Genomic DNA, 26,074 nt, shown 5'->3' on the forward strand with positions numbered 1-26,074 from the left:
GCGGAATGAAAACCTTTCTCTAGTGTCTCTCATTTAAAGGTCCACATATTTACGATATTTTTCGGACTATAAGTTGCTCCGGAGTATAAGTCGCACCAGCCAAAAAATGCGTAATGAAGAAGAAAAAGACATAAAGTCACACCAGACTATAAATCGCACTTTTTGGGGGAAATTTATTTTATAAAATCAGAGACCAGGAACCTACATTTCATCTTAAAAGGCAAGTTCTAGTAACAATAGAACAGAGAACAACAGACTGTTAACGTCACATATGAACAGTTCTTCAGATAAATTATAACATAAACAACAGAACAGAACAAGTTTAACAAACTCTCCATCTCACTCCAAATCACTAAATCCATTCAATTCTTCATTCTGGGTGTCACTTCTGCGTAACCTCCGGAGGTAAACAGAGCGCCGCTTCCTCTTCTGTGTCGCTGTCGTCGGACTCAGCGTCAGTTCCAGTTAGAATTATTCCGGTCTTTCTGAATCCCGACAGGATGGTTTCGGTGTCACTGAAGTCCAGGCTTTGTTGATCCACCCAGTGACTTCAGGAAAGTTTCATGGTGCACCCTCCTGAATAACGTGAAGCTGTGTTCTCCATCCCCACTTTCCGCCAGTCCCTCACAAGTTTCTCGCTCACTCCAAACTTTCTTTCTGCTGCTCGGCTGAATTTTTCACTACTTGCAGCAGGACAGAGGCTCTTTCTGCAGGAGACATGCACAGTAGCGCAAAGTGACAGTGGTACAGGAGGAACAGGAGCAGCAGATACTGACACACCAGCCTAAAGCGCCCTCTTCTGGCTGTCAGTGTGAACATTTTAAAATATAAGTCGCACCGGAGTATAAGTCGCAGGAAACACCCAAACCATGAAAAAAAGTGCGACTTATAGTCCAAAAAATACTGTATATTAAAATGAGGTTATACGTTCTGTGAAATTATATTGAAGTATCTTATACAATATACAGTTTCTTATCGTATTTCCTACTTTCCATTGTGTAATATTTCAGTTTTTGCTTCTGTAGTACCTTTTGTTTTCTGTAGCGCCTTTCATTTAAAGGTGCACACATATAAAAACTGTTTGCAATGACTAATCAAAAATTTGAGACTTCACACGTGTAATTTGTTCCTTCTTAAATACAGTTTGATTTGAGGTCGTTTTCACCGCTTGACCACTAATCCTGTTGTGTTCCAGGGTTCTTTGTGCATGTACAAGCTCCCCCTGTCAGAAGAAATCACCAGAGAGGCAGGATACGACCCAAATATGGGCATGTTCCAGAGCATCCCCCACAACGACCCGATCAAAGTGCTGGTTAGAGTCTACGTGGTCCGGGTGGGTCCGAAATCCATGATGCAAGTATTCAGCTCTTTAATCCGCACACATTTGTTTACTGCAGCGTTTTGTTCCCTCAGGCGACAGACCTCCACCCCGCTGATATCAACGGGAAGGCCGATCCATACGTGGTGATCAAACTGGGCAAGTCCGAAATCAAAGACAAGGAGAACTACATCTCCAAACAACTCAACCCTGTTTTTGGCAAGTGAGTAGAGAAATGTTTTCGTGAAGTGAAGTCCAAAGCATCAGATGGTGTAAACATGAGAGAGATGGTGGACATACTGGCCAAAGAACGGTGCCAGGAACGAGGAAGAGATAATGATTTCCTCTATTTGTAACCAAAAGAAGAAAACAAACAAAAATACATATACAATCGGTGTATCATTCGTTCATTTGTTTTTCAATATAAAACCAAAAATAAGAAAACAAAAAAACAAATGTTTACTTCATTATTTGTCTCCAAAACCAAAATGGAAAAAATGGATAACAGCCATTTCCCGTTTACGTGACTTCCGTGACTGCGATGCCGGACTTTTGCACAGCATATGGACTGAACCAGGACTGATCCAGGTCCGGGAACCACACCGGGACAGGCTGGGACCAGAGCGGAACTGAGACCAGACCAGGACCAGAATGGGGCCAGACCGGGGCCAGACCGGGACCAGAGCAGGACTGAGACCGGGACCAGAGCGGGACCAGAGCGGACTCCGAGCTTTGACTCCGAGCCTCCGCAGGGTCCGAGCCTCAGCTTCGAGCTCCGGCCCTGCCGTGGACTCTGAGCCTCCAGTCTAGTCCTGGTCTCAGTCCTGCTCTGGTCCCGGTGTGGGCCCTGCCTGGTCTCAGTCTCGGTCTGGTCCCGCTCTGGTCCTGGTCTGGTCTCAGTCCCGGTCTGGTGTCGGTCTCAGTCCTGCTCTGGTCCTGGTCTGGTCTCAGTCCCGGTCTGGTGTCGGTCTCAGTCCTGCTCTGGTCCTGGTCTGGTCTCAGTCACAGTCTGGTCTCGGTCTCAGTCCTGCTCTGGTCCTGGTCTGGTCTCAGTCCCGGTCTGGTCTCAGTCTCGGTCTGGTCTCGCTCTGGTCCTGGTCTGGTCTCAGTCCCGGTCTGGTCTCGGTCTCAGTCCTGCTCTGGTCCTGGTCTGGTCTCGGTCTCAGTCCTGCTCTGGTCCTGGTCTGGTCTCAGTCCCAGTCTGGTCTCGGTCTCAGTCCTGCTCTGGTCCTGGTCTGGTCTCGGTCTCAGTCCTGCTCTGGTCCTGGTCTGGTCTCAGTCCCGGTCTGGTCTCGGTCTCAGTCCTGCTCTGGTCCTGGTCTGGTCTCGGCCTCAGTCCGCTCTGGTCCCGGTCTGGTCCCAGTGTGGTCCTGGACCTGGATCATTCCTGCAGTGCAAAAGTCCGGCATCGCAGTCACGGAAGTTACGTAAACGGGAAACGGACGTTATTAGTTGTTTCCATTTTTAATTTAAACACAAAATTTTTCGTTTTCTTATGTTTGGTTTTATATTGAAAAATGAATGAACGAATGATACACGGATTATATACTAATATGTATTTAGAGTCTCAAGTGGTAGTATGCTAACTAACAATATTAATGCATTAGTCTTATATAGTGTTTTTCCAGATGCCTGAAGTCACAATATTATTTTAAAACGACTTAATAAAAGAAAAAAATGTGCTGACTTATGTGTTAAAAAACGATAGTGTCCAGTAGGAGCAGATGTCGCTGTAAACATCATAACAAACAAAGAGCCGTGAAGCTGTCGGCCCTCCTGTGGATAGCTGCACATTACACTAACGAACAGGGAATTCATTTTAATTTGGAACAAAATGGCTACGCAACATGACCGAATCCTCACAGATTAAGAGAATAAAATTGGAGAATGAAGTAAGTACAGAGCATTGGGCGTGTAAGAGTGGGGGTAAACAGAGGAGTTGATCAGCAATACAGCGTCTTGAAAATACTGTGAGTGATTAAAAATTGCTCCAACATGGACAAATCATACTAAATACAACTTTGACTGAGTAAATGAAAAGAAAACAAGTATAACATGGTTAAAAGCCATGAAAAGTGATGATTTTTGCAGAATAGGTCTGCTTTAAATGTGTATTTTCAATGTTACATACCTGTTATCTGAACAAAAATATATCGTATTTTCCGGACTAATGAGCTCACCTGAATATAAACCACATCAACTCAATTTTAGTAACATTTTTAAACTGTACATATATAGGCCGCACCTGAATATAAGCCGCAGGTGTCCACGTCGTCAAGAACGTTTTCAAGTTCGGGCCGTCTGCTTTTATCGCCTCTGAAAACTTTTGTCGTCTTTTTGCGTTGAGTCGGTCACCAAAATTTCACCATCGACTCACTGATGTCGAGCTCACGTGCAGCAGCTCAATTTCCTTCTTCCACAGCCACATCAATCACCTTTAAGCTGCATCATCTGCATTTCTTCGTGTGTTTTGAAGCGCAAAATAACTGTTCAAAACACAATCAAACGAGCATCTTCCTCAGCGCATCACCCCCGTCTCTCCCCGTGCTCTACTGCTCATGTCTCCTGCAAGAGTCGCTGTCCCGCCTTGTCTTTTTGTCAGTGTCTTGGAGGATTTCAGCTGATTTCAGACACTCTCGGGGGCGGGGTTAGTTCTATCGATCAGGTATGAGTGGATGTCCGGCTTCTGAAATTTGAGACGTTTCTTCTCGTCATTTACGCACGCGGGTAAGACGTATCCCCCTCACTAATGTTCATTTAGCATCATAACTTATTTTATCACAGCGATAAACTATCTGAGTGCCATGACAATATCGCGAGCTCAGGTAGCAGCTTCATGTTAACCCTAGATCCATGTGTGAACTGCACAGACAGCGGCATATTCTGCTGGACAATGTGCCAAACAAAGAACCTGCATCGATTTATTAGCCGCAGGGTTTTAACTGAGAGAAAAAAGTAGCGGCTTATGGTCCGGAATTTACGGTAAATCAATTATGTGATAACCTAAATGAACCCCTTTTGACAGCAGTGCTTTAATACTCCCCCCGTGTCTCCTGTGTCAGGTCCTTCGACATAGAGGCCACGTTCCCGATGGAGTCCATGCTGACCGTGTCTGTGTACGACTGGGACCTGGTGGGCACAGACGACCTCATCGGGGAGACCAAGATCGACCTGGAGAACCGCTTCTACAGCAAATACAGAGCCACCTGCGGCATCTCCTCACACTACTCACTGTGAGAGCATCACACACACGCCTCTAGTCTGTGCACACTGTTAGACACATGAGGGAATAGAACCTCTGGAAACAGACGTGTTAACTTACAAAGCAAACTAATGCCGGGCGTACACTGTGCGATATTTTCGGTCGTGTCACTCAGCCCCAGCTTAAACTTTACGACCAAATCACAGGGTTTAAAAGTTCACAGCTCACGAATCTTGTTCTCACACTGAACGAACCGATGCTCGGATGCACTTGCTGCTCACACTGTACGTTCACATAACGACGGAGTTGTCAAAGTTGTTGTTCCGGAAGTAGAAAACTGTTAGGTTTATCTAAACATTAAAAACAAGAAGAAAGACAAGAGATTAATTCAGTTTACTCATGAGGAGAACGGGCAGAGAGTGGGCATCAGACCAACAGTCTCCACACGTTCTGATGCCTCAAGGCCGTTCTCCTCTTTTTATTTCATTAGGAGGCCCTAGTTACAGAACGATAAATTCTCAAGGGGAAGGGGAAACAGCAAAGACATAATAAGAAACTGATGAAGCTATGCATAGTACAAACACATAAAACATGATTAACAATCAGGAGGTGCCTTAGGTCAGACACCATCATAACTCTTGCATGTGTGACAGTGGGAGTTGGCTTCATGTGAGGAATCATCTCGAGGTTCACTAGAGCGATAGGTCACTGCACACAGTTGTCAAACACACAGAGGTTATTCAACAAGTGACAAGTGATTGGTACATTATAAATCAAAGAATTGTAGTTACATAAATGGTTAACTCATAGGCCTAGAATATCACACAAGTATTTAGCAAATATGGATATAAAAATTATTCTGACAAAAACCACGAAGAAGAAAACCACGGAATTAGAAAACCACAGATGTGCGGAGACACAATGCTGAGCCGCTTCTGCGTCCGCGCATGCGCAGTCTGCCAGATTCCGGCAAATCGGCTCGTGGAACAACTTCAACAGAGCGAAATCCTCACGAGAGGCGACTGGATTTCAAACAAGTTTGATTTTCTTGCGACCTACGAATGTCTGGAGCTGGTCGTGAGTCATTAATCGGTTCTCTTTACCCCATGTAAACTACACGAAGCACGACACACGATGAAGCCAAAACTCGGCCCGATCCCCAAAACAGTCGCACGAGCGAAAAATCGGCTCAAAAAGGGTCAAAAATCGCACAGTGTACGCCCGGCCTAAAGCAGATCATTTTCAGATTTTAGGGCTTCAACGATTCCTCGCAGCCTCTAAAATAAGATACTATTTCAGTGATCATAGTCATCGTCTGGATCATTAAAAATATGCAATTTCTTAGCGTGTATTAAAGGGCCTGTGTTGTGCCATTTTCTGATGTAATGTTTCTGGACTTGTATTTTTGTTTCATTCACACATGTTTAACACACAAATCCTGCATATTTAGTCTGAGTTCTTCTCTCAAACTAGAGATGCGATGGAAAAATTATATTTTAATTAAATTCGGGCGGGTGGCGGTTTAACTACTAAAAAAAAAAAAAAAAGTTATTGTTAGTATTGTTACCTACATCTGAAAAGACGAGTGTCATTGTCTGTGCTTGTAGTATGAAGTGTACGTCATATCCTTAATTAGCCCATTTGACCTCGTTTTTATGTTCTGAAGGTTCAGGTTGTGTCGGGTTATTGATGCCTAAGGTTTACGAGGCACATATTATATGCAGTTTATTTTATTATTTCTAATTTATTTCAGTTGTTTACCAACACGTAAGTGGCTATAGGGCCATATTTATTTAGTTATGCATTTTTTTTTGTTTCGATATCAGATATATTTTAAAACACGCAGACATTATCGCGTAGACTGCCACTCGGGGGATTTAAAACTTAAAGAAAGACCGATGGAGTGAGGCTATGACTTTGAAATAACATCGGGCAATGGCAGAATGTTCAGAATGTAACAACATCCAACACGAAGGCAAGAAGGTTCAAAAATAGTCTAGTCGGAAAACGTTGTCAATTAATTAGATGCGCAAGAAAACCAGGTAAGTCTGGGGTTGTTACGGACAATTAAGAATGTGAACAAACACGCTGAGCGAATTTTGGAATGAATGAGCTATAGAGTTTGCATTTTTATCGAGGCTCCTTAGTTTGTTTGCTGTATGATTGTTCTAAAATCTAAAATCAATCGGCGGATGGCGGGCGGGTGCGGTTTTGAAAACCTTCGGTGCAAAATGGACAGTGGGCGGATGATGAGTTTTGTGTCGCGGTTGCGGATGAAAAAATAGCCCATCCGCGCATCTCTATCTCAAACAGAAAACACTTTGTTCCACCTTGTGATGTGGTAATACATGAAGTACTTCAGTACACCTAAATTATTTTTATTTCTATCATGTGCTAATCTCTCTGTCTCCTGTCCGACTCCGTAGTCATGGTTACAACATCTGGCGGGACCCGATGAAGCCGAGTCAGATCCTGGCGCGGCTGTGTAAAGAGGGGAAGATGGAGCCTCCTCAGTACGGCCCGGGCGGCACGGTGCAGGTGGGGGGGCGAGTGTTCCAGGCGCCCACCGAGATCGAGGACGAGAACGGTACACACACTCTGTTTACAAACTCTCAATAAAGTTACTATTTATCTGCCTGTCTGTTTCCTGTACGTTATACTGGTTTCTTCTGACTCTTTAAACGATACTTGGACCACATGAGATATTTATTTTTGTCAATATCGTCCACTCCATCGTAGATTATAACACTTATAATGTCCAAAATAGTTGAAGTCATCGTGAAGGACTCAGGTCACGGGTCCCTGTGTGTGTGGATGTGTGTGCAGGTTTGAAGAAGCAGACGGAGGAGCACTTGGCCCTGACCGTGTTGAACCACTGGGAGGAGATCCCCAGAGTCGGCTGTAAACTGGTGCCGGAGCACGTGGAGACCAGAGCTCTACTCAACCCAGACAAACCCGGCATAGAACAGGTCAGACACACACACTGAATCTGTGTATCATTCGTGCGTTTGTTTTTCAATATAAAACCAAAAATAAGAACTGTTTTCATCATTATTTGTCTCCAAAACCAAAATGAAAAACTAGATAAGGATTCGTTTTTTTCATTTTTCGATTTTGTTAAACTGTGATGCCAGATTGAACCAGGACTGAAACAGGACTAAACTAGGACTAAAACAGGTCTAAACCAGTCTCAGTCCTAGTCTCAATTCCAGTCCCCGGTCCCGGTCCTGGTCCTGGTCCGGTCGCGGTCTCAGTCCTAAACCGGGAGTGTCGGGACTGGCCCGGACGTGCGCCCGCATAGACTGTCGGGTGATCAGGAAAGCGGGACCAGACTGGGACCAGACTGGGACCAGACCAGGACTGAGCCCGGGACTGTGACCGGGACTGAGACCGAGACTGAGACCGGGATTAGACTGGGACTGAGACCGGGACAGAGACTGGGACTGAGACCGGGATCAGACTGGGACTGAGACCGGGACTGAGACCGGGACTGAGACTGGGACTGAGACCGAGACTGAGACCGGGATCAGACTGGGACTGAGACGGGACTGAGACCGGGACTGAGACTGGGACTGAGACCGGACTGGACTGAGACCGGGACTGAGACCGGATTAGACTGGGACTGAGACCGGGACTGAGACCGGGACTGAGACCGGGATTAGACTGGGACTGAGACTGGGACTGAGACCGAGACTGAGACCGGGATTAGACTAGGACTGAGACCGGGACTGAGACCAGGACTGAGACCGGGATTAGACCGGGACTGAGACCGGGACTGAGACCGGGACTGAGACCAGGACTGAGACCTGGTTTAGTCCTGGTTCAATTCTGGTTTAGACCTGGTTTAGACCTGTTCAGTCCTGTTTTAGTCCTGGCTTAGTCCTGGTTCAGTCCGTATGCGGCGCAAAAATCCGGCATCACAGTTTATGTCATGAAACTGGAAACGATCGTTATCCGTTTAAACACAAAACCGAAAAATGAAAAAAATTAGTCATTATCCGCTTTTTCATTTTGGTTTTGGAGACAAATAATGAAGAAAATCTTTGTTTTTTCATTTTCTTATTTTTGGTTTTATATTTTAAAACAAATGAACGAACGATACACAGATTCCACAACATTAATACACTGAAAACATTTTACTGGGAGCCTCTTCACAGATCTGCTCTGTAAGTTGGTCTGGTGGTTCACCTGCTTGTCTCCTTGGAGTTAGATCCTGAGCAAAGAATAAATAACTCCATGGAGACAAGCAGGAGTCAGAAAAGTGACATAGTGTCTCTTTTGAAAAAGTAATGTGGAGTTCATACTTGTTAAAAAGCGTGTCACAGTTTTCCTCGTGTCTGTTCAGGGCCGGATTGAAATGTGGGTGGACATGTTCCCCATGGACTCGCCCGCCCCAGGACCTGCTCTGGACATATCGCCACGGAAACCAAAAAGGTACAGCCAAGACAGACGAGGAAGCAGACAGGAGAAATTAACCTTTGCTTTTTTATTTTTCACAAATGATGTAATTATTGTGTTGTTAATTTCAGCTGAATGATGAAATGTTATGAATTTTGTAATATTTTGATCATACTGTACATGTTGATGATAGCAGTAATGGGAGTACTGTTGTATTCATTCTGTAGTATCTCATATTTCCAGGTAGTATCTAAGTTAACATGGTGAGTGTAGCGTTCGCTCTTGTGTACTGTCCATATTGAAGTGCGCTTGTGTTCCTCGTCCCTCACCAGATATGAGCTCAGGGTGATTATTTGGAATACAGACGAAGTAATTCTGGAGGACGATGATTTCTTCACTGGGGAAAAGTCCAGTGACATATTTGTGCGGGGGTAGGTACGGGCGGGCCAGCGGCGTGTGCAGGCTGCTCCCGCGTGTGCGCTGTGCGTGCAGTTTTTCTCTTTATTTAACCATGCTTTTGTTTTGTCTTGTCCATTTGTGTGGGTGTGTGTCTGTGGTGTCTGTGTGTCTGTCCTCTCTTCTCTCCGCTCGTGCTCTGTCCAGCTTTGAGCTGCGTGTAATTATTTGGAACACTGATGACGTTATTCTAGAGGACGATGCTTTCATGACAGGAGAGAAGATGTCTGACATCTATGTCAGGGGGTAAACACACCACCCATCGCATGGCTCGTACAGTCTCCTACATCCTACAGCCATCTCCACGTCTCCTGTGTCCTCTCATACCAACACTTCATCTTCTGATTTACTCCAGTACCTCCTAGAACACAGTTTACTCTCCTACTTCCTAAAGACCTTACCTTCTCCTCTCCTAACTCCTAAAGACCTTACCTTGTCTCCTATTCTTCTACCTTTTAAAGACCTTACTTTATCTCCTCCTCTCCTGCATCCTAAAACCCTTACCTTGTTTTTTCCTCTTCTACCTCCTAAAGACCTTACCTTCTTCCCCTTTCCTACTTCCTAAAGATCTTACCGTGTCTCCTCCTCTCCTGCTTCCTAAAGACCTCACCTTGTCTCCTCCTCTCCCACTTTCTAAAGCTCTTACCTTGTCTCCTTCTCTCCTACTTCCAAAAGACCGTACCTTGTCTCTTCTTCTCCTAAGTCCTAAAGACCTCACCTTGTCTCCTCCTCTCCCACTTTCTAAAGCTCTTACCTTGTCTCCTTCTCTCCTACTTCCAAAAGACCTTAACTTGTCTCCTCCTCTCCTACCTCCTAAAGACCTTACCTTGTCTCTTCTTCTCCTAAGTCCTAAAGACCTCACTTTGTCTCCTCCTCTCCTACCTCCTAAAGACCTTACCTTTGTCTCTTCCACTCCTACTTCCTAAAGCCCTTACCTTGTCTCCTTCTCTTCTAACGCCTAAAGACCTTACTTTGTCTCCTCCTCTCCAGCCTCCTAAAGACCTTACCTTGTCTCCTTCTCTCCTACTTCCGAAAGACCTTACCTTGTCTCTTCCTCTTCTACTTCCTAAATACCTTACCTTCTGCTTTCCTAACTCCTAAAACCCTTACCTTGTCTCCTCCTCCCCTACCTCCTAAAGACCTTACCGTGTCTTCTACTTTCCTACCTCCTAAAGACCTTACCTTATCTCCTCCTCTTCTAACGCCTAAAGACCTTACATTGTCTCTTCCTCTCCTACCTTCTACAGCTTGTCTCCTCTTCTCCTACTTCCTAAAGACCTTACTTTGTCTCCTCCTCTCCTACCTCCTACAGCTTGTCTCCTCCTCTCCTACCTCCTCAAACCAAAGGCTTCTCTCCTTGTCTCCTCTTTAACTTTCTAAAGCGATGATGTTGTCTTCTTCTTCTTCTTCTTCTTCTTCTTTAAGTCTCCCTGTTTTATCTCCTCCCATCTACAGCCTTTATCTTGTCTCCTGCAGTACTTCCTAAATCCTTCATCGCGTCTCCTTGTTTCCTCTCCACCATCTGAGTCCTTAATTTGTCTCCTGTGTCCTCACTCACGTACTAAACCGGGCTCTTGTCTTCTCTTCATGCTCCAGTCTCGTCTCTCCCTCCTCCTGTTGTCTCCTCTCTCCTGATCTCCCCAGAGCCCCGACTTTACCTCTTTGACCCACTCCAGTTTTCATTCAGCACGCACAACTCGCTTGCCTTTTGACTTAAGCACGCAAACCTAATGCAATATGTGAAAATCAACAGTCAAGACCATACCACACCAACACTTCTCCTCCTTTATGTGGCTTTCATTTTGCTCAAGGATGTTTCAAAATCTGCTTTTTTTCCACTTGTATGCACTTAATACTTTAATTATTGTTCAAATATTGCAAACCCAGTGTAAATATTCCCTGTAAAATGTAAATTAAGTGGTGTTTGTGGTATGGTTTTGTATTAAAATGACTGATAATCAAAAAAGATGCACTGTGAAACTTTTCTGGCGTAGGGTTTTCCTCCTACTCGTCAGTCTGGAACGTCATTGCAAAAAAATAAAAGTACACTTCACTTAGAGCAAAACTTAAATAAAAAATAATGGTATCACTTTATAATAACTACACCTTATTTAGCCTTAATAAAGCATGAACAAAGACTTAATTAATAATGATTCACGCTTAGTAACTACTTAATTACTACATGAATTAGCACTTAACTTGCACTTAATTCACCTGTGCTGTAAATAGTTACTCATAAGTATTTCTTACTTAATTACTCATGAACTAACCATTTGTGTGTGCATTTGTAAATGTATATTTAAGTACAAATTTGAGCATTTATTAATGATTAGTAAGCCATGAGAGAATGATTTACTGGTAATGCATTATTGTTTCTCTGGAATTTGACCAACCTTAGTAAATGTTTCATAAACATAATTCGTCTTCACTTTAGAAAAGCTCTCAGAAAGACTTGACTAACAGATAACAGCTGCCTGAATGATCATTGTATTGTATTATTAGTAAATCATTCTCTCATAGCTTATTAATCATTAATTAATGCTCAAATGTGTACTTAAATATGCATTTGTAAACATGCAAATGGTTAGTTCACGAGTAATTAAGAAGTATTGAGTAACTATTTACAGCACAGGTGAATTAAGTGCAAGTTAAGTGCTAATTCATGTAGTAATTAAGTAGTTACTAAGCGTGAATCATTATTAATTAAGTCTTTGTTCATGCTTTATTAAGGCTAAATAAGGTGTAGTTATTATAAAGTATTACCAAAATAATAAATAAAAACGATAAATAACTGTGCTGTTGAACATTCCAAGCGATATCATCTTCATAGAGACGACAGGTGGCGTACACTCCCCCGGAAAAGTGACACAGTGCACCTTTAAACACCTGGCATGTGTACGGACATATGAAGTCACAAAAACAAAGCAACGATCCACCTGAAGTTACTGCATGTACTTTTCTACATGGAGTATATGAAGTCTTCTGCTGTCTGGTCACAGTTTGATCTCCACAGCTGTGGAAGCTGCAGTTTTACCACACGCACAACTCTGTTTCCCCCTTTTCCCTCATGATTTATGCAGGTGTTTGTCACAGCACATGATGGACTCTGTGGTTTGGTTTCTACAGTCTGCATTGTGCCAGACCTGCATGGCTTTATTTATTTTGTGATGCTCCAAAGTCAAGTCTGCTTCACACACACAGCACTGACCTCAGGAGTTCAGTTTGAAGATACATTCTGGATTTAAGGTGGTGGTCAGTTAGGGGTGAGCCATGAACCAAAAAAATACAATTCACACTTTAGTGCAATAGGAGGGTTTCAGTCATGTGATCACGATGATGCGCGAATGTCAGGTGGAGGGCAGGAAGTGAAGGCAAACACGACAAACACGGCTCTGGAGAACACAGATATGGAGAACAGTTCTTATTGTCAGGATTTAGAGCCAGTAGCGAGGCAAAAGTACAAGCAGTTAGTCGACAAATATATTGGGCGTGACCCCATCTTATTGAAAATGAGAGAATTTTCAACCGAAATAAAAGATTTGCCGACAATCGAGGCAGGGGATATCACGAACTATTTAGCTCTTCAGACATCGTTCTACACCAGACAACAGATGAAGGTGTACAAAAGTTTGGAGGTATATAACTTTTTTTGTGGATGGGTCCTCAACCCTGGTGCAAAACGCCTAAATGATGATTATGGTTTGGTCTTCGCCGGGGTGAGTGTTTCTGTTATTTTATGTGTATAGATGTTATGGGAAAAACTGCAGTGTATCGGCAGTGACCTCCATCTGAACTAATGTCAACAAACGTCGTTCGCCGTTAGTCGTTAATGATTCGTTTATGTTTAGGTAAACCACAAAAAACAGTTTAGCTTTGTAACAAACCTTTGACGAAGTGGTCACTGCAGACACGAGCATTAGCGAATTCTGCTCCTCCCGACCGCAAACAGGTTTGTAATCCACTTTTTACGGCGTTGTTCTGTCAGCTTTTCCCATTTCTGACCTTTGTGGACGACTATATTCGGTACTCCAACAAAAATCGCTTGTTCACTTTCCTCCAGTCAGTTCACTTCCTGCCCTCCATCTGATTTTGCGTGCTGACAAATGTAGCCCTGTGACGTCACGTGAAACCCACCTATTGACTAAATCCACCTGTTACTCACATAGTGCAATTCCAAGGCTGACCAATAGGGGGAGAGGGTGGGAAAAAGGATTTAAAAAGAGTTTGCTGAACCTCTTATGCAGGTATGTGTACATGTATGTGTGTTTAGATTTGATATTGGAGCGTCACACACTGTACTGGACCTTTTAGCATCATCTCTCTTGTTGACTTTAAATGTCTCAAATCAAATAATCAAATTTACAAATTACTAAAAAACACATTTGGCGAAGTGCATGACTAGTACCAACTAACTCCTCTGTACATGTCGTGGTTATTGTCAGTATAATGTTGTCCTGTTTTCATGCAGATGGCTGAAGGGTCAGCAGGAGGACAAGCAGGACACAGACGTGCACTACCACTCCCTGACAGGAGAGGGCAACTTTAACTGGCGCTTCGTGTTCCCCTTCGATTACCTCATGGCCGAAGAGAAGATCGTCATCTCCAAGAAGGAGTCCATGTTCTCCTGGGACGAGACGGAGTACAAGATCCCCCCCAGACTGACCCTGCAGGTGTGGGATGCAGACCACTTCTCTGCTGATGACTTCCTGGGTAAGAGAGTATCACACTTTTTCACTCAAAACAACTGATAAATGTGGAAACCATTGAAAGTTTGAATTCAGTAGTTTTTATCTGTGTCTGTAAGTGTCTCCTGGATTAAACGGTGAGGTCTTTCTCTTCAGGTGCCATTGAGCTGGACCTGAACCGTTTCCCTCGCGGGGCAAAGACGGCCAAACAGTGCACTCTAGACATGATCAGGAAGGAGCAGGAGCTGCCCACCATCTCCATCTTCAAACAGAAGAGGGTCAAAGGCTGGTGGCCCTTTGTGGCTCGCGATGAGAACGACGACATGGAGCTGACGGTGAGGAGGACAGGGCTTTAGCTTTGTGTGGATTATTCATAAAACCACGAGTTCAGCGTATATCTAAAAAAGAATGATCTGAATGATGTGTGGACATTCAAAAGGTTAGGTTCAGTTGCTTTATTCGCACCAATACGTAAATTTGTTTTGCATATTTGAGAGGCTGGTCTCACATTTAACATTTCATTCATCGACATTATGTACAATAAACATGAACAAACACAATTACATAATAAACACAATAACATAATAAAGTGTTACAGTGCTCCAGAACACAATGCTTTTGTTCCATAAATAAATAAATTCATCCATCATGCTTGGCTAAGATTACAATAAAAAAAAAAAACAAAAAAAAAAACACGATTTTCCTAAGACAGCGTACCAAAATTGGTTAAATAAATAGGGACTGTTTTCTCCATTTCAGAGTAATTCCCATGTTAGTCCCCCAGACAGCTGAAATGCCCAAGATTTGCCTTGTTTTGGTTTATTCTTTCCACCTGAATATAAATTTAATATACAGTATGTCACTGATCATCCATACAAACCACTGCTTGTGATGGGAGTCTGCCATGGTTGTCCAATGCTTTGAATTCAAATTCAAAACAATTTATTTAGAATTGTCAATTCTTCATATGAAACAAATTATCTTTCTCACTCATAATCATATAAATAAATGATAATAAATGGAAAAGTCCAAGTGTTCTTCTTTGGGGAGACGCAGATTCCTCCTTCTTGGTCGCCTGGTGGTTAGAGAGGAGAGAGTTCAGCATCCTAACAGCCTGGTGGATGAAGCTGTTAGTGAGTCTGGTGATGGGGAAACAGAGGCTTGTGTACGTCCTCCCAAAGGGCAGGAGGCTGAACAGATTGTGTGGTGTCACTTGCATCGCTCACAATTGTGATGTCTTTGTGGGTGAGGCAGGTGGTGTGTATTTCTTTTGCAGGGAGGAGAAGTGGTGCTCCAGTGATCTTCCTGGCTGTGTTTACTTTTTCTCCAGAATAATGTACATAAGCCTTGTGTGTTACAGGGTAAAGTAGAGGCGGAGCTGCACCTGGTGACAGCGGAGGAGGCAGAGAAGAGTCCTGTGGGCCTGGGCCGGAATGAACCGGATCCTCTGGAGAAACCAAAGTAAGTCTGTCGTTCCTGCACTCCTCTACTGAGCGCGCTCACTCTAGAGTCTGTAACGATAGATCTGCAGGTACATCTGACCACAGTAACTACCAGTATGGATCAGACACACAGTGCAAAGAGCAGTTTCTCCAGTTACATCATTTACAATAGTGCAACAAATGAATGAAACAAATATTACGTATCCGTGTATAGACCCACTGCTGTTTGCACTGTCGCTCCTCTTCACCTGTCTCTCCCTCTGTCTGCCCCTCCCTCTGCCGTGTCTCCTGATCCCACTCTGACCTATGACCTCCGTTCTACATTCCCTCCTCACGCCCTAACCCCTCCCTCTCCTCCTCCTTTTCCTCTTATCCTCCCTCCTTCCTCCTGAAGTCGCCCGGACACCAGTCTCATGTGGTTCTTGGGCCCTCTCAAGTCCATTGGTTACTTCATCTGGCACAACTACCACTGGCTGATCCTGAAGGTGCTGGGCGTGGTGCTGCTGCTGCTCATGCTGGGCCTCTTCCTCTACTCTCTGCCCGGGTACCTGGTCAAGAAGATGCTGGGGGCCTGAGGAGTCTGGGGGCCCGAGGAGCTGGGGGGCCTGAGGAGCCGGTAGCCTTCGCCCAAATCAAATCTACTTCTTCTACGGTTTCTGCTGCTGTTTGTGGGCTCTCTGTCGCCCCCTGTCTGTCACAGATGCACTTATGTTCTCCTTTAAATTCCCTGTGGGCCAGCTGTGGAGTCCTTTGTCGTCTTTTGTTTACTCTATGTGCCAATAACACTTAAGAAAATATTGCTTTTCAACAACTAATCATGGAAATACACCTCAGTATTCATCCTCCACAGAAAAGTAGAAGTTGGGACATTATCTTAACTTCTCACCTATTTCAAATCAAGAACCAAAACTGTAATAATATGTATAATTAAGATAATCAATTTCCTACACCTATTCATTTTTGTACACTTAAATGTTGAAAAGCAGTTCAAAATCTGGTGTCATTGTCGGGGGGTGTATTCAATCATTGCTGCTCATCGTGAAGCCTTCACTCTGTGTCAAGGGCAATGTACATTAATAGTATTTTGGAGGATTTTTAAACACACTAGAGAAATGAGTTTGATATTAAATCTGATTTTAAAAATCTGGGGATATATATATATATATTTTTTTTTGTGAAATGTGTCCTCAAAGTATTACAAAAACGCCAACTGAAAACTATCACAACTTAACGATATACTACTTAACTTTTTGGGTAAGGTGTCCACAGGTGATTGTCTCCAATTTAGATGTTACTGCTTTGCCTCGAATATTTAGCAGCAGGGTTTAATCAGTTTAAAGTCATAGAAAGAGAGAGAGATACTTTATTGAGCTTGAGGGAAATTCAGGTTTTGCTGCAGGAACATTTCCACTGTGCGTCTCAGTGGAACACAACAGGAAAGACCTCACTCTTATTCTACTCTGGTGATTAAACGGGCCATTCCCTCAAAGTATTTCCTATGCAGGGTCTCAGAGTATTTCTTCTGGAAGGTTCTTCTACCACAATTGCTTCCACATCTGGTGTAAAACAGTAGCCTGATTCATCAGCCAGTTTCACTTTGTGGAAACCGTCTGACCGCGCAGCATTAGGATTCATTCGCTCGACAGTAGGCGGGTACTTTTTTTTATTTAACCAATCACTGCTATTTGGTCGTGATGTATGTAATGCGCCAAATCTTGTAGGAAGAAGGGCAATAAAATCTTTCCCCTTGACAAAATTCACCAGATATTCTCTTTGTTCTGGCTTTAAATCCTCGATCTCGGGAATCGTTTCCAACACAGAATGTCTGTCTTCGTCTACATCCATCTCGACCGCTTTATTTCATGTTGTGCTGTAATACAAAAGGGACCCAGACAGACGCTTGAATTTGACGTCATGGCTTCACAGCTCTTCGCTGATTGGCCAGTGCGCAGTCTACAACTTCCGGGGTTCTTGCAAATCGTCTGTTGTATTCTGATTTCTGACCTGGTCACTGCAGAAAAATGAAATGGAGCAGAGGCACTAGGCGGCGCCAGCTTGGTTAGATCATGACAAAAATCTCTTGCAACCCAGTCTTTGAGAAACAATGGTGTAAAAAGCCTGTAGCATCTCAAATGTCCATAGTTAGCCTCTTGACGTACTGTGAAACATACCAGACAAAGCTGTAATATCCCCATGGAGACAATCAGACCATCCAGCAGTGCACATTTAGTATTTGACTCCTGGTTAATAGATCCTAGATATTAGATATTAACGATAATCCATGTATTTGAATGAAACAAAAACTAACTCCATACATGTTTTTGATCAGAGTAGAACTTTACAACATGGTTAAAAGCTCAAAAACTGAAACAATAACACTTTTATGAACACACAGGTTAAAACACAAGAGCTGATTGGGTTCGTTTACCTCCATCCTATAAATGTACATCTGCTAACACAAGCCGTATCTCTCTTGTTTCCCCCTCACCATTTCACAAACCCACACCCCCCCCCCTCACCCTCACCCTCCTCCTCCTCCTCCCCCCGCCTGACCCCCGACCCCCCGGACGACCCCCGCAGCCGCCCGGACACGACCTTCCTGTGGTTCCTGAGTCCCCTGAAGGCCGTGCGCTACCTGATCTGTACCCGATACAAGTGGCTCATCATCAAGGTGGTGCTGGCCCTGCTCCTGCTCATCATGCTGGGGCTCTTCCTCTACAGCATGCCCGGATACCTGGTCAAGAAGCTCCTGGGGGCCTGAGGAGGGGAGCGGGGGCAACCTGTTTACACCCGGTCTACAGTCCCTTTGGTCCCAGGGTTTAGTACGGATTTTACTCTAGCTTTGTCCTGGTTTAGATTTGGTTTAATCTTTGTTTAGATCTAAATTGAGCTGGTTTAGACCTGATTTGGTTTTGGTTTGGACATGGGCTGGGCTTGGATTGGCTTTAGTCCTGGTTTAGTCTGTATTTAGACCTGGTTTAGACTGGATTTAGTCCTGTTTGTTAAGTTTGAGACTGGATTTAGACCTGGTTTAGCCTTGGTTTACATCAGCTCTTGACTTTAGACCTCATTTAGCTCTGGTTTTGGACTGGTTCAGACTTATTTCAGACCAGTACATCGCCTGGTTTGGTTTAGTCCCAGCTTGAATCTAATAATTTAAGTATCTAACAAATTAAGACCAAATAACGTCAACTGTGAATGCTTCCTAATGCTGAACTAATCTGTGTAGAAATTTGTGTTTTCTTTAATGGGACCGGATTTAAGATTTTGGAATTCACTTTAAAGTCAGATTCACACATGTTTACGAGAAAATTGTCACGTACAAAATGTCAAAACACTCAAAAGTGACCTCCATTCACACATGCACGAGTCCCAGAACTTTACCGGGTCTGTTTTGTTCACACACAACCTGCATTTGGCTTTTGAACTCATCATCATTTGAACTGAATAAAAATGGAAAAAAGAAACTAAGCTCGTTACCAGAAAACTAATAAAAACCAAGGAAATTAAGCTTGAAAATAGAAAACCAAACTCGTTACCAAGTAGTGGAGCTACCAAGAGAGCTAAAAAAAAAACAGGACAACAGAGAAGCAGAACCCAGAAAGGGGGTAACTATTCCTTACATGGCCGGTGTTTCTGAAAAATTACAGAGAATTTTCAGACAACACGAGATCCTTAAGACAGAAACTGGTCGACCCAAAGGATAAAACACCGAGCCACAAACAAAGCAATGTGCTCTACTCCATTCAGTTTAGTGAAAACTGCAGTGAACGCGACACTGGAGAAACGAAACAGCCAATGAATTTCTCCTTTGCCAAGTAGTGGTAATGTAAATGTTCTGGCTTTATCCACACGTAATCTTTCCCTGCATATTCACACTAATTTGCCCAAGAAATTGCCAGATTTAAAATGTGAAATAAAGACTGGCCAATATATCACTTGGCCAATATTTGCACTTTTGAGCGAATCGGCTGTCGGCCTTAAACTTCCAACACAAACCGATATTTTGTTTTGGTCGACCTGCTGCTTTAAGAATCCACATAAAGCTTTAGGCGACGTTTACACATAGACAGGTATGTTAAGAAACGAATATTTCCCTCTTTCTGTTTTCCAAAATAACATCGTGCACACTGCATCGTTTTCAAAAAAGTTTTCATTTACATCGACCTGCATAAATTCGCCATCGAGCGCCGTGAGAACTACAACAAGCCTCTGAGCGGCGCCTGGATTAGATTCAAACCTGTAGCATTTATTTCATTACTGATAAGTATTACTCAAAAAATAAAAAAAAATAAAAACATGCATTACTGAGCAGGCTCACCTCTCCACAGATCTGTTAAAGAAGTGACAAAATTGCTGATCTCATTCGTCTCTGGTCATGGATATGAAGCCTGATTCATCAGACTGACCTCACAGTGTTAGAACTTGTTTGCTTGACAGTATGCGGGTACTTTTTGTCATTTAACCAATCGCTGCTATTTGGTGGTCACGTATGTAATGCACCGCTAACGTGGCTAATTGGTATATTAAGCTTGTCCCAAATCCCGTAGGAAGAAGGTAGTGTATTCCGATTCCTGACCTAGTTGCTGGAGAAAAATGAAATTGAGCAGAGGCACTAGGTGACACCAGCCTGAATAATGATACATCAGCTGTGTGTGTAAATGCAAACACATGAAAAGTGTTCGCTCTTTTGGCTCGTCAGCTCCTAAAACTTCATTTATCTCACTTTACACGCAAACGTCAAACCGTAGTTTTCCAGAATCTCCACTGTAACCAGATTTTTTTTTCTTTTTTTTTTTTTTTTTGGAACTTTTCTTTTTGATTTTCACACAAAATAAAAAGAACATAAGAACTTTCCCGGAGACAAGAGTATAAAGATATTACCTTTACAAATGCAACATACATATTCCAGTACATTTGCAGTATATATTATAACATATACATCCTTGTGAGCGCTTGAGAAATAAGGCGTTAACAGTAATAACCAAAATAATAAAATAAATAAAAATAAGTAAATAAAAATAAATATATAAAAAATATATAAATTAAATAAATAAATACATTAAAAAAAAAAGATTACCTATATATATATATATATACTAATTAAAGAAGTTTTTAAAAAGATTCGTTTTCAGACGCGAATTTGCCATTTGCGTGTAAAAAAAATGTGTACAAACGAAGGGAAATGACTCCACTTTTAAAAATACCTGTGTACGTATAAACAGGGCCTAATTTGAACACTCCAGAAGTCTGCACAAAACGTGGCCGCACCGCTGTAGTAGTAGTAGTTCATTCGGTCATTTTGCAACACTACAAAACAAAAACAAAACATCGACTCCAATTCCATAGATCATCACCGAAAGGGTTTAGGCTGAAGTAAAAAGTACTTATAACGTCAAACCCTATTAAACAATGACAGAATTTCAAGAAAAAAACAACAACAAAAAAACAGCGTATGATTTGTCTCATGGGTTTCTGGTGAAAAAAGAGTCGTGGATGAGTTTTTAAGTCAGTATCGGCATAAAAATATCGGCATAGCTTATTGGCCATTGGTTGCTCAGAATTCTAAACAATTTGTCAAGAAAAAACACACTTTAGGAAACTCTCTTGTGAAATCTGTTCTGGCAAAATGCAGGTAAATTCCCGGGTCAGACCGCATGTGTGAATGGGGTTTAATTTGTACTTTTACTTCAAGACTATTGCAATAATTATAATAATATTTTTGCTCTATTCTACAGTAGTTCTAACTCACTCATGGGCATGCGTTAAACAGAATTACTACACAAATATTAAACCCACAAAGGATTTACTCTTATTATTTTCATAGTGGTCAGAGAAGAGAAGATTTAAGAACTTTGCTGTAATAAAAACACAGATTTGAGGGGAACAATTGAACAATATTTTGCATTTTTGCACATCTGAAGAGTAATAATGTAATTCTAGTGTGAAGACTATTTTGATAAAGACACGAGATGACGCGGGAGTTGGTTTTAAAGTTGTTAAATGTGCTTTTGAAGTGTTTTTTCCTAATCACAATTCACAAAAAATATGATAAAATAAAAATACGAAGCTTAATTTTTACTACATTTACGTTTAGTTTTGAGTTTTTGATGTAGCTTAGATCTGGTTTGGACCTAGTTTTTCAGTGGACTCGCGTCGTCCGGAAATCAGGGACCATGAAGTGAACATGAATATTATGAAGTGGTTTTTATGTTTACAGAATCGATCAATCGGACCAAAGATGGCTGATTAGAAAAGCTGTTTGCGAATCTACGTGCGACTCTCCTCTTTGCTTTTAAAACAGTGGTTCTCAAACCGGGGTGCTGCTGCCTCCTGGTGGGGAACGATGGTATTTTTGTCCAGGTTTGGTTCTGTTTTTTTTTTTCTGATCTGTGTTATAATGTTGTTTCCTCTTCACAAACAGAACTGGAGTTGTGTTTTGTTTTGTTTCATGAAAACAGGGGTGTAGTGAGATGTGAGATATAAAAAAAAACAACAATATATATATATAAAAGCTACAACTTAAATGTCAAACCAGAGCTACTGGCAATGGTGAAAACAAACTGCATAGGCTCATGAAATCTGCAGAACTGTCCCATAGTGACCTGAAACATGAGGGACCAGGACTGAACCAGGACTGAACCAGGACTGAACCAGGACTGAACCAGGACTGAGTGGCACAGAGCTCCACGTCCCACAAGACTAAGCGCAGCTGTCACCCGATTGCGCTTTGTGGACGCCCAGTTTCACGGGCTCGGAGTTCGCCCGCTCACCCTCAAGTCCAAGATTAGTCTGTACTGGTTTAGTCCTGGTTCAGTTCTAGTTTAGACCTGGTTTAGTCCTTGTTTAGTCCAGTTATAGTCCTGGTTTAGTCCTGGTTTAGTAAAGTTATAATCCTGTTTAAGTCCTGGTTCAGTCTTGGCACAGTTCTGGTTTAGACCTGGTTTAGTCCTGGTATAGTCCTGATTTAGTCCAGTTATAGTCCTGGTTTAGTCCTGTTTTGTCCTTGTTCAGTCCTGGTTTAGTCCAGTTATAATCCTGGTTCAGTCCTGGCTCAGTCCTGGTTCAGTTCTGGTTTAGACCTGGTTTAGTCCTGGTTTAGTACTGGTTTAGTCCTGGTTTAGTCCTGTTTTGTCCTGGTTTAGTCCTTGTTTAGTCCAGTTATAGTCCTGGTTTAGTCCTGGTTTAGTAAAGTTATAATCCTGTTTAAGTCCTGGTTCAGTCTTGGCACAGTTCTGGTTTAGACCTGGTTTAGTCCTGGTATAGTCCTGATTTAGTCCAGTTATAGTCCTGGTTTAGTCCTGTTTTGTCCTTGTTCAGTCCTGGTTTAGTCCAGTTATAATCCTGGTTCAGTCCTGGCTCAGTCCTGGTTCAGTTCTGGTTTAGACCTGGTTTAGTCCTGGTTTAGTACTGGTTTAGTCCTGGTTTAGTCCTGTTTTGTCCTTGTTCGGTCCTGATTTAGTCCAGTTATAGTCCTGGTTTAGTCCTGGTTTAGTAAAGTTATAATCCTGTTTAAATCCTGGTTCAGTCTTGGCACAGTTCTGGTTTAGACCTGATTTAGTCCAGTTATAGTCCTGGTTTAGTCCTGTTTTGTCCTTGTTCAGTCCTGGTTTAGTCCAGTTATAATCCTGGTTCAGTCCTGGCTCAGTCCTGGTTCAGTTCTGGTTTAGACCTGGTTTAGTCCTGGTTTAGTACTGGTTTAGTCCTGTTTTGTCCTTGTTCAGTCCTGGTTTAGTCCAGTTATAGTCCTGGTTCAGTCTGGTTTAGACCTGGTTCAGTCCTGGTTCAGTGCTGGTTTAGACCTGGTTCAGTCCTGGTTCAGGTGTTGTGGTCTAAGATTTATATTCTGTTGGTGATTATTAATGTTAATAACATGATTCCGCATCATTTTGAGTAAAAAAAACAAAACAAAAAACCATCAAATATTACAGATTTTTTTTTTTTTTTTTTTTTGGCACCTTTATGTTTGTTCTGAAAGTGACACCACTGCTTGAAACCACTACCACTTCATGACATCACAAGGTGGAGCAAAGAATAATTTTGAGCTTTGGAAATGAAGACAGATTAATAATAATAAAGTGTGTTAACGTGTGTGAATGAAACAAAACACAACTCCAGGTCTTTTTTTGATGCGATAACAACATTATAACGTGAGTTAAAGCGCAAAAGAGTCATTTTTTTGCTTTCTATAGAACCTTTAAACAGTTTGCATTTCTTCCTCACTTATCTTTTGCATTCTGAGCATCTTAGTCATTACGACGAGTTCATCAGCATTTACATACATTAATAAACATAAATAATAGTGGCCCCAACACTGAGCCTTGCGGAACGCCCATGTCATTTGAGAAAAGAGACTTAAACTACACCTCAAATGTTTGAAAACCACTGATTTAAGATCCGTTTCCTGTCCAGTTTTGTTTTCGAACCTTGTAAATTCCATCGGTAACTGTTGCGAAGTACAAAATCGGTCTAAAACATCAATATGCATGCGTCATCGTGAAAAGTGTGCGTTGGCATGACTCCAACTCCACCCTCACCGCTGTCCAATGGGAAACGACTCTAAAGTGCACTTGTGTCTCCTGATTGGCCACAACTACTTCCTGTTTACTTCCTCGTGGCCATTTATAGAGGACTAAAATGATTTAATTGGAAATAAGTAAATATAAGATGTAGAAATATGTAAAAATGTGTAAATAAATCGATTTCAAACATAATTGCATACATTTTAAAGCCCTTATTAAGATTATTAATGTTTAAAAATTCTATAGAAATTATATATTGACAGAAAAAAATTAAATAAATGCCCAAAAATTGAAATAAAATCAGATTAAAATAAATAAATTAAAATCAGATTATATACTGTATGCATATGTACATTTAAATTAAAAATGCATGCAATTATGTAAGAGTACAGTTGCGTATTTATTTATTTCCAATGAACTTTTCAGTCCTTTCTCTTACTTCTCTCTTCTCTCTTTCTTTTTGCCTGAGCTCGAGCTGTGGTTTTTGTTGTCGTTTTGCGTCCTATACGTTGTGTTTTGTGCGTTGTCACCGGTCTACAGAGGTTGCACTATAAACTTTGCCTGTTTTTTCCAAGACGTTTCTTTATAAATGTGTGCAATACCTGTTTCTAATTTGTCCTGAAGATTTTGAGAGATAAATAAAAGAAATATTTGAAAGTGATTTGCAGGTGTCTTTATTTCAGTCTAACCTGGAGACGAGCAGGTACAGTTACAGGTCGGTTTAAAAGGTGATCTTGAATGTACAATAATGTCACTGTGGAACAATCCAGGTAAAGTAGGTAGTGATTAAGATAATTTAAGTAATTCATCCTCCTTGTACATCTCAATTTAACGTCGACTCACAGGAGCAATAGTAACACGATCATCTTCCTTTAGCACACCATTGGCAAACCTTTATCTAAACTGTGGCATATTTCTGTCTAGCTGGTGTCTACTGGTCTTCAGAGTCTCACTACACTTGCTTTATAAACCTCCTCCTTTAGAAGCTCAGTCAAGGGGCTTAAACATTCAAACTTCATACTATGTTCACTTTTGAAATCAAACTATGTTCACTTTTCAAGTCCCCCTGAACCAGGACTAGCCAGGGAACGCCTGTCCCTGACCAGTACCTCTCAAGACTATGAGAGACATAGTCCCTCCAGAGTGTCCTGGGCCTCCTCCCGGTGGGACATGCCCGGAACACCTCCTGAGGGAGTCATCCAGGAAGCACCCGGAACAGATGCCCGAGCCACCTCAGCTGGTTCCTCTCAACGTGGAGCAGCAGCGGCTCTACTCCGAGCTCCTCCTGTATGACTAAGCTCCTCTCCCTGTCTGTAAGGGAGCGCCCAGCCATTTCAACCGCATGTATTTACAATCCAGTCCTTTTGGTCAATACCCAGAGCTCATGACCATAGATGAGGGGAAGATCGTAGATTGAGCGGTAAATCGAGAGCTTTGCCTTTTGTCTCAGCTCCGTCTTCACCACAACGGTCCGATGGTGCACATTGCAGGTCCTGGACTACATCATCTCCTCACAGCAGCCCGCATGTATTACTGACGGTAAATAAACATCACCTACTTAGGACATCCAGCTGGTACAGTTTATGAGCTCTTGTTTATTTGTGTTAATTAAAAACACCCTTATGATTCTGTGTAAAGCCCTATTCACACAGGATTAGTTTTACCTCAGGACGTCTGTAAATTTTAATTTTAAAGACAAAAACTTCAAGTCTAACCAAGACTAGCATTAGTGAACTACTCCTGAGCACCCTTCATCACGGCACTTCCAGTCGGTGTGAAAAAGGTTTATAGCATTGTTTTTCAAAGACTGGGTTGTGACCCTCGGGTGGGTGGCTTGAGAGTTTTTTGGGGTCTCCTTGTCGTGATCTGTATGTAGATCTGTGATATACAGTTCTGACTCTGATCTATGTGTTGAGCTCTCCTCCTGCATCCTGGACTGGAACACACTACAGAAACACAGACAGGCCCACCTATCTCATTAGAAATGTTGATGTTAAGACATGTTATGTATAATTGTTAATCTTTTTTGTATTTATTTTAATGACTATTTT

General features: G+C 42.3%; 1 protein-coding gene across 1 annotated transcript in view; it reads left to right on the forward strand.

Annotated features, from left to right (window-relative positions):
- Window positions 1–16,076, forward strand: part of otofa (otoferlin a) — a 349,247-nt gene extending 333,171 nt beyond the window's left edge. The window contains 11 exon segments of the mRNA XM_055149496.1: window positions 1,196–1,333; window positions 1,414–1,541; window positions 4,381–4,551; window positions 6,947–7,107; window positions 7,347–7,489; window positions 8,866–8,954; window positions 9,251–9,349; window positions 13,843–14,084; window positions 14,216–14,394; window positions 15,420–15,520; window positions 15,896–16,076. Of these exon segments, the coding sequence (XP_055005471.1) occupies window positions 1,196–1,333; window positions 1,414–1,541; window positions 4,381–4,551; window positions 6,947–7,107; window positions 7,347–7,489; window positions 8,866–8,954; window positions 9,251–9,349; window positions 13,843–14,084; window positions 14,216–14,394; window positions 15,420–15,520; window positions 15,896–16,076 (1,632 nt within the window).
- Window positions 16,077–26,074: the final 9,998 nt, after the last annotated feature.

This window comes from Boleophthalmus pectinirostris, unplaced genomic scaffold (genome assembly GCF_026225935.1).
Source record: "Boleophthalmus pectinirostris isolate CB_2022bp ecotype Guang Dong unplaced genomic scaffold, ASM2622593v1 HiC_scaffold_13, whole genome shotgun sequence".
Taxonomy (NCBI): domain Eukaryota; kingdom Metazoa; phylum Chordata; class Actinopteri; order Gobiiformes; family Gobiidae; genus Boleophthalmus; species Boleophthalmus pectinirostris.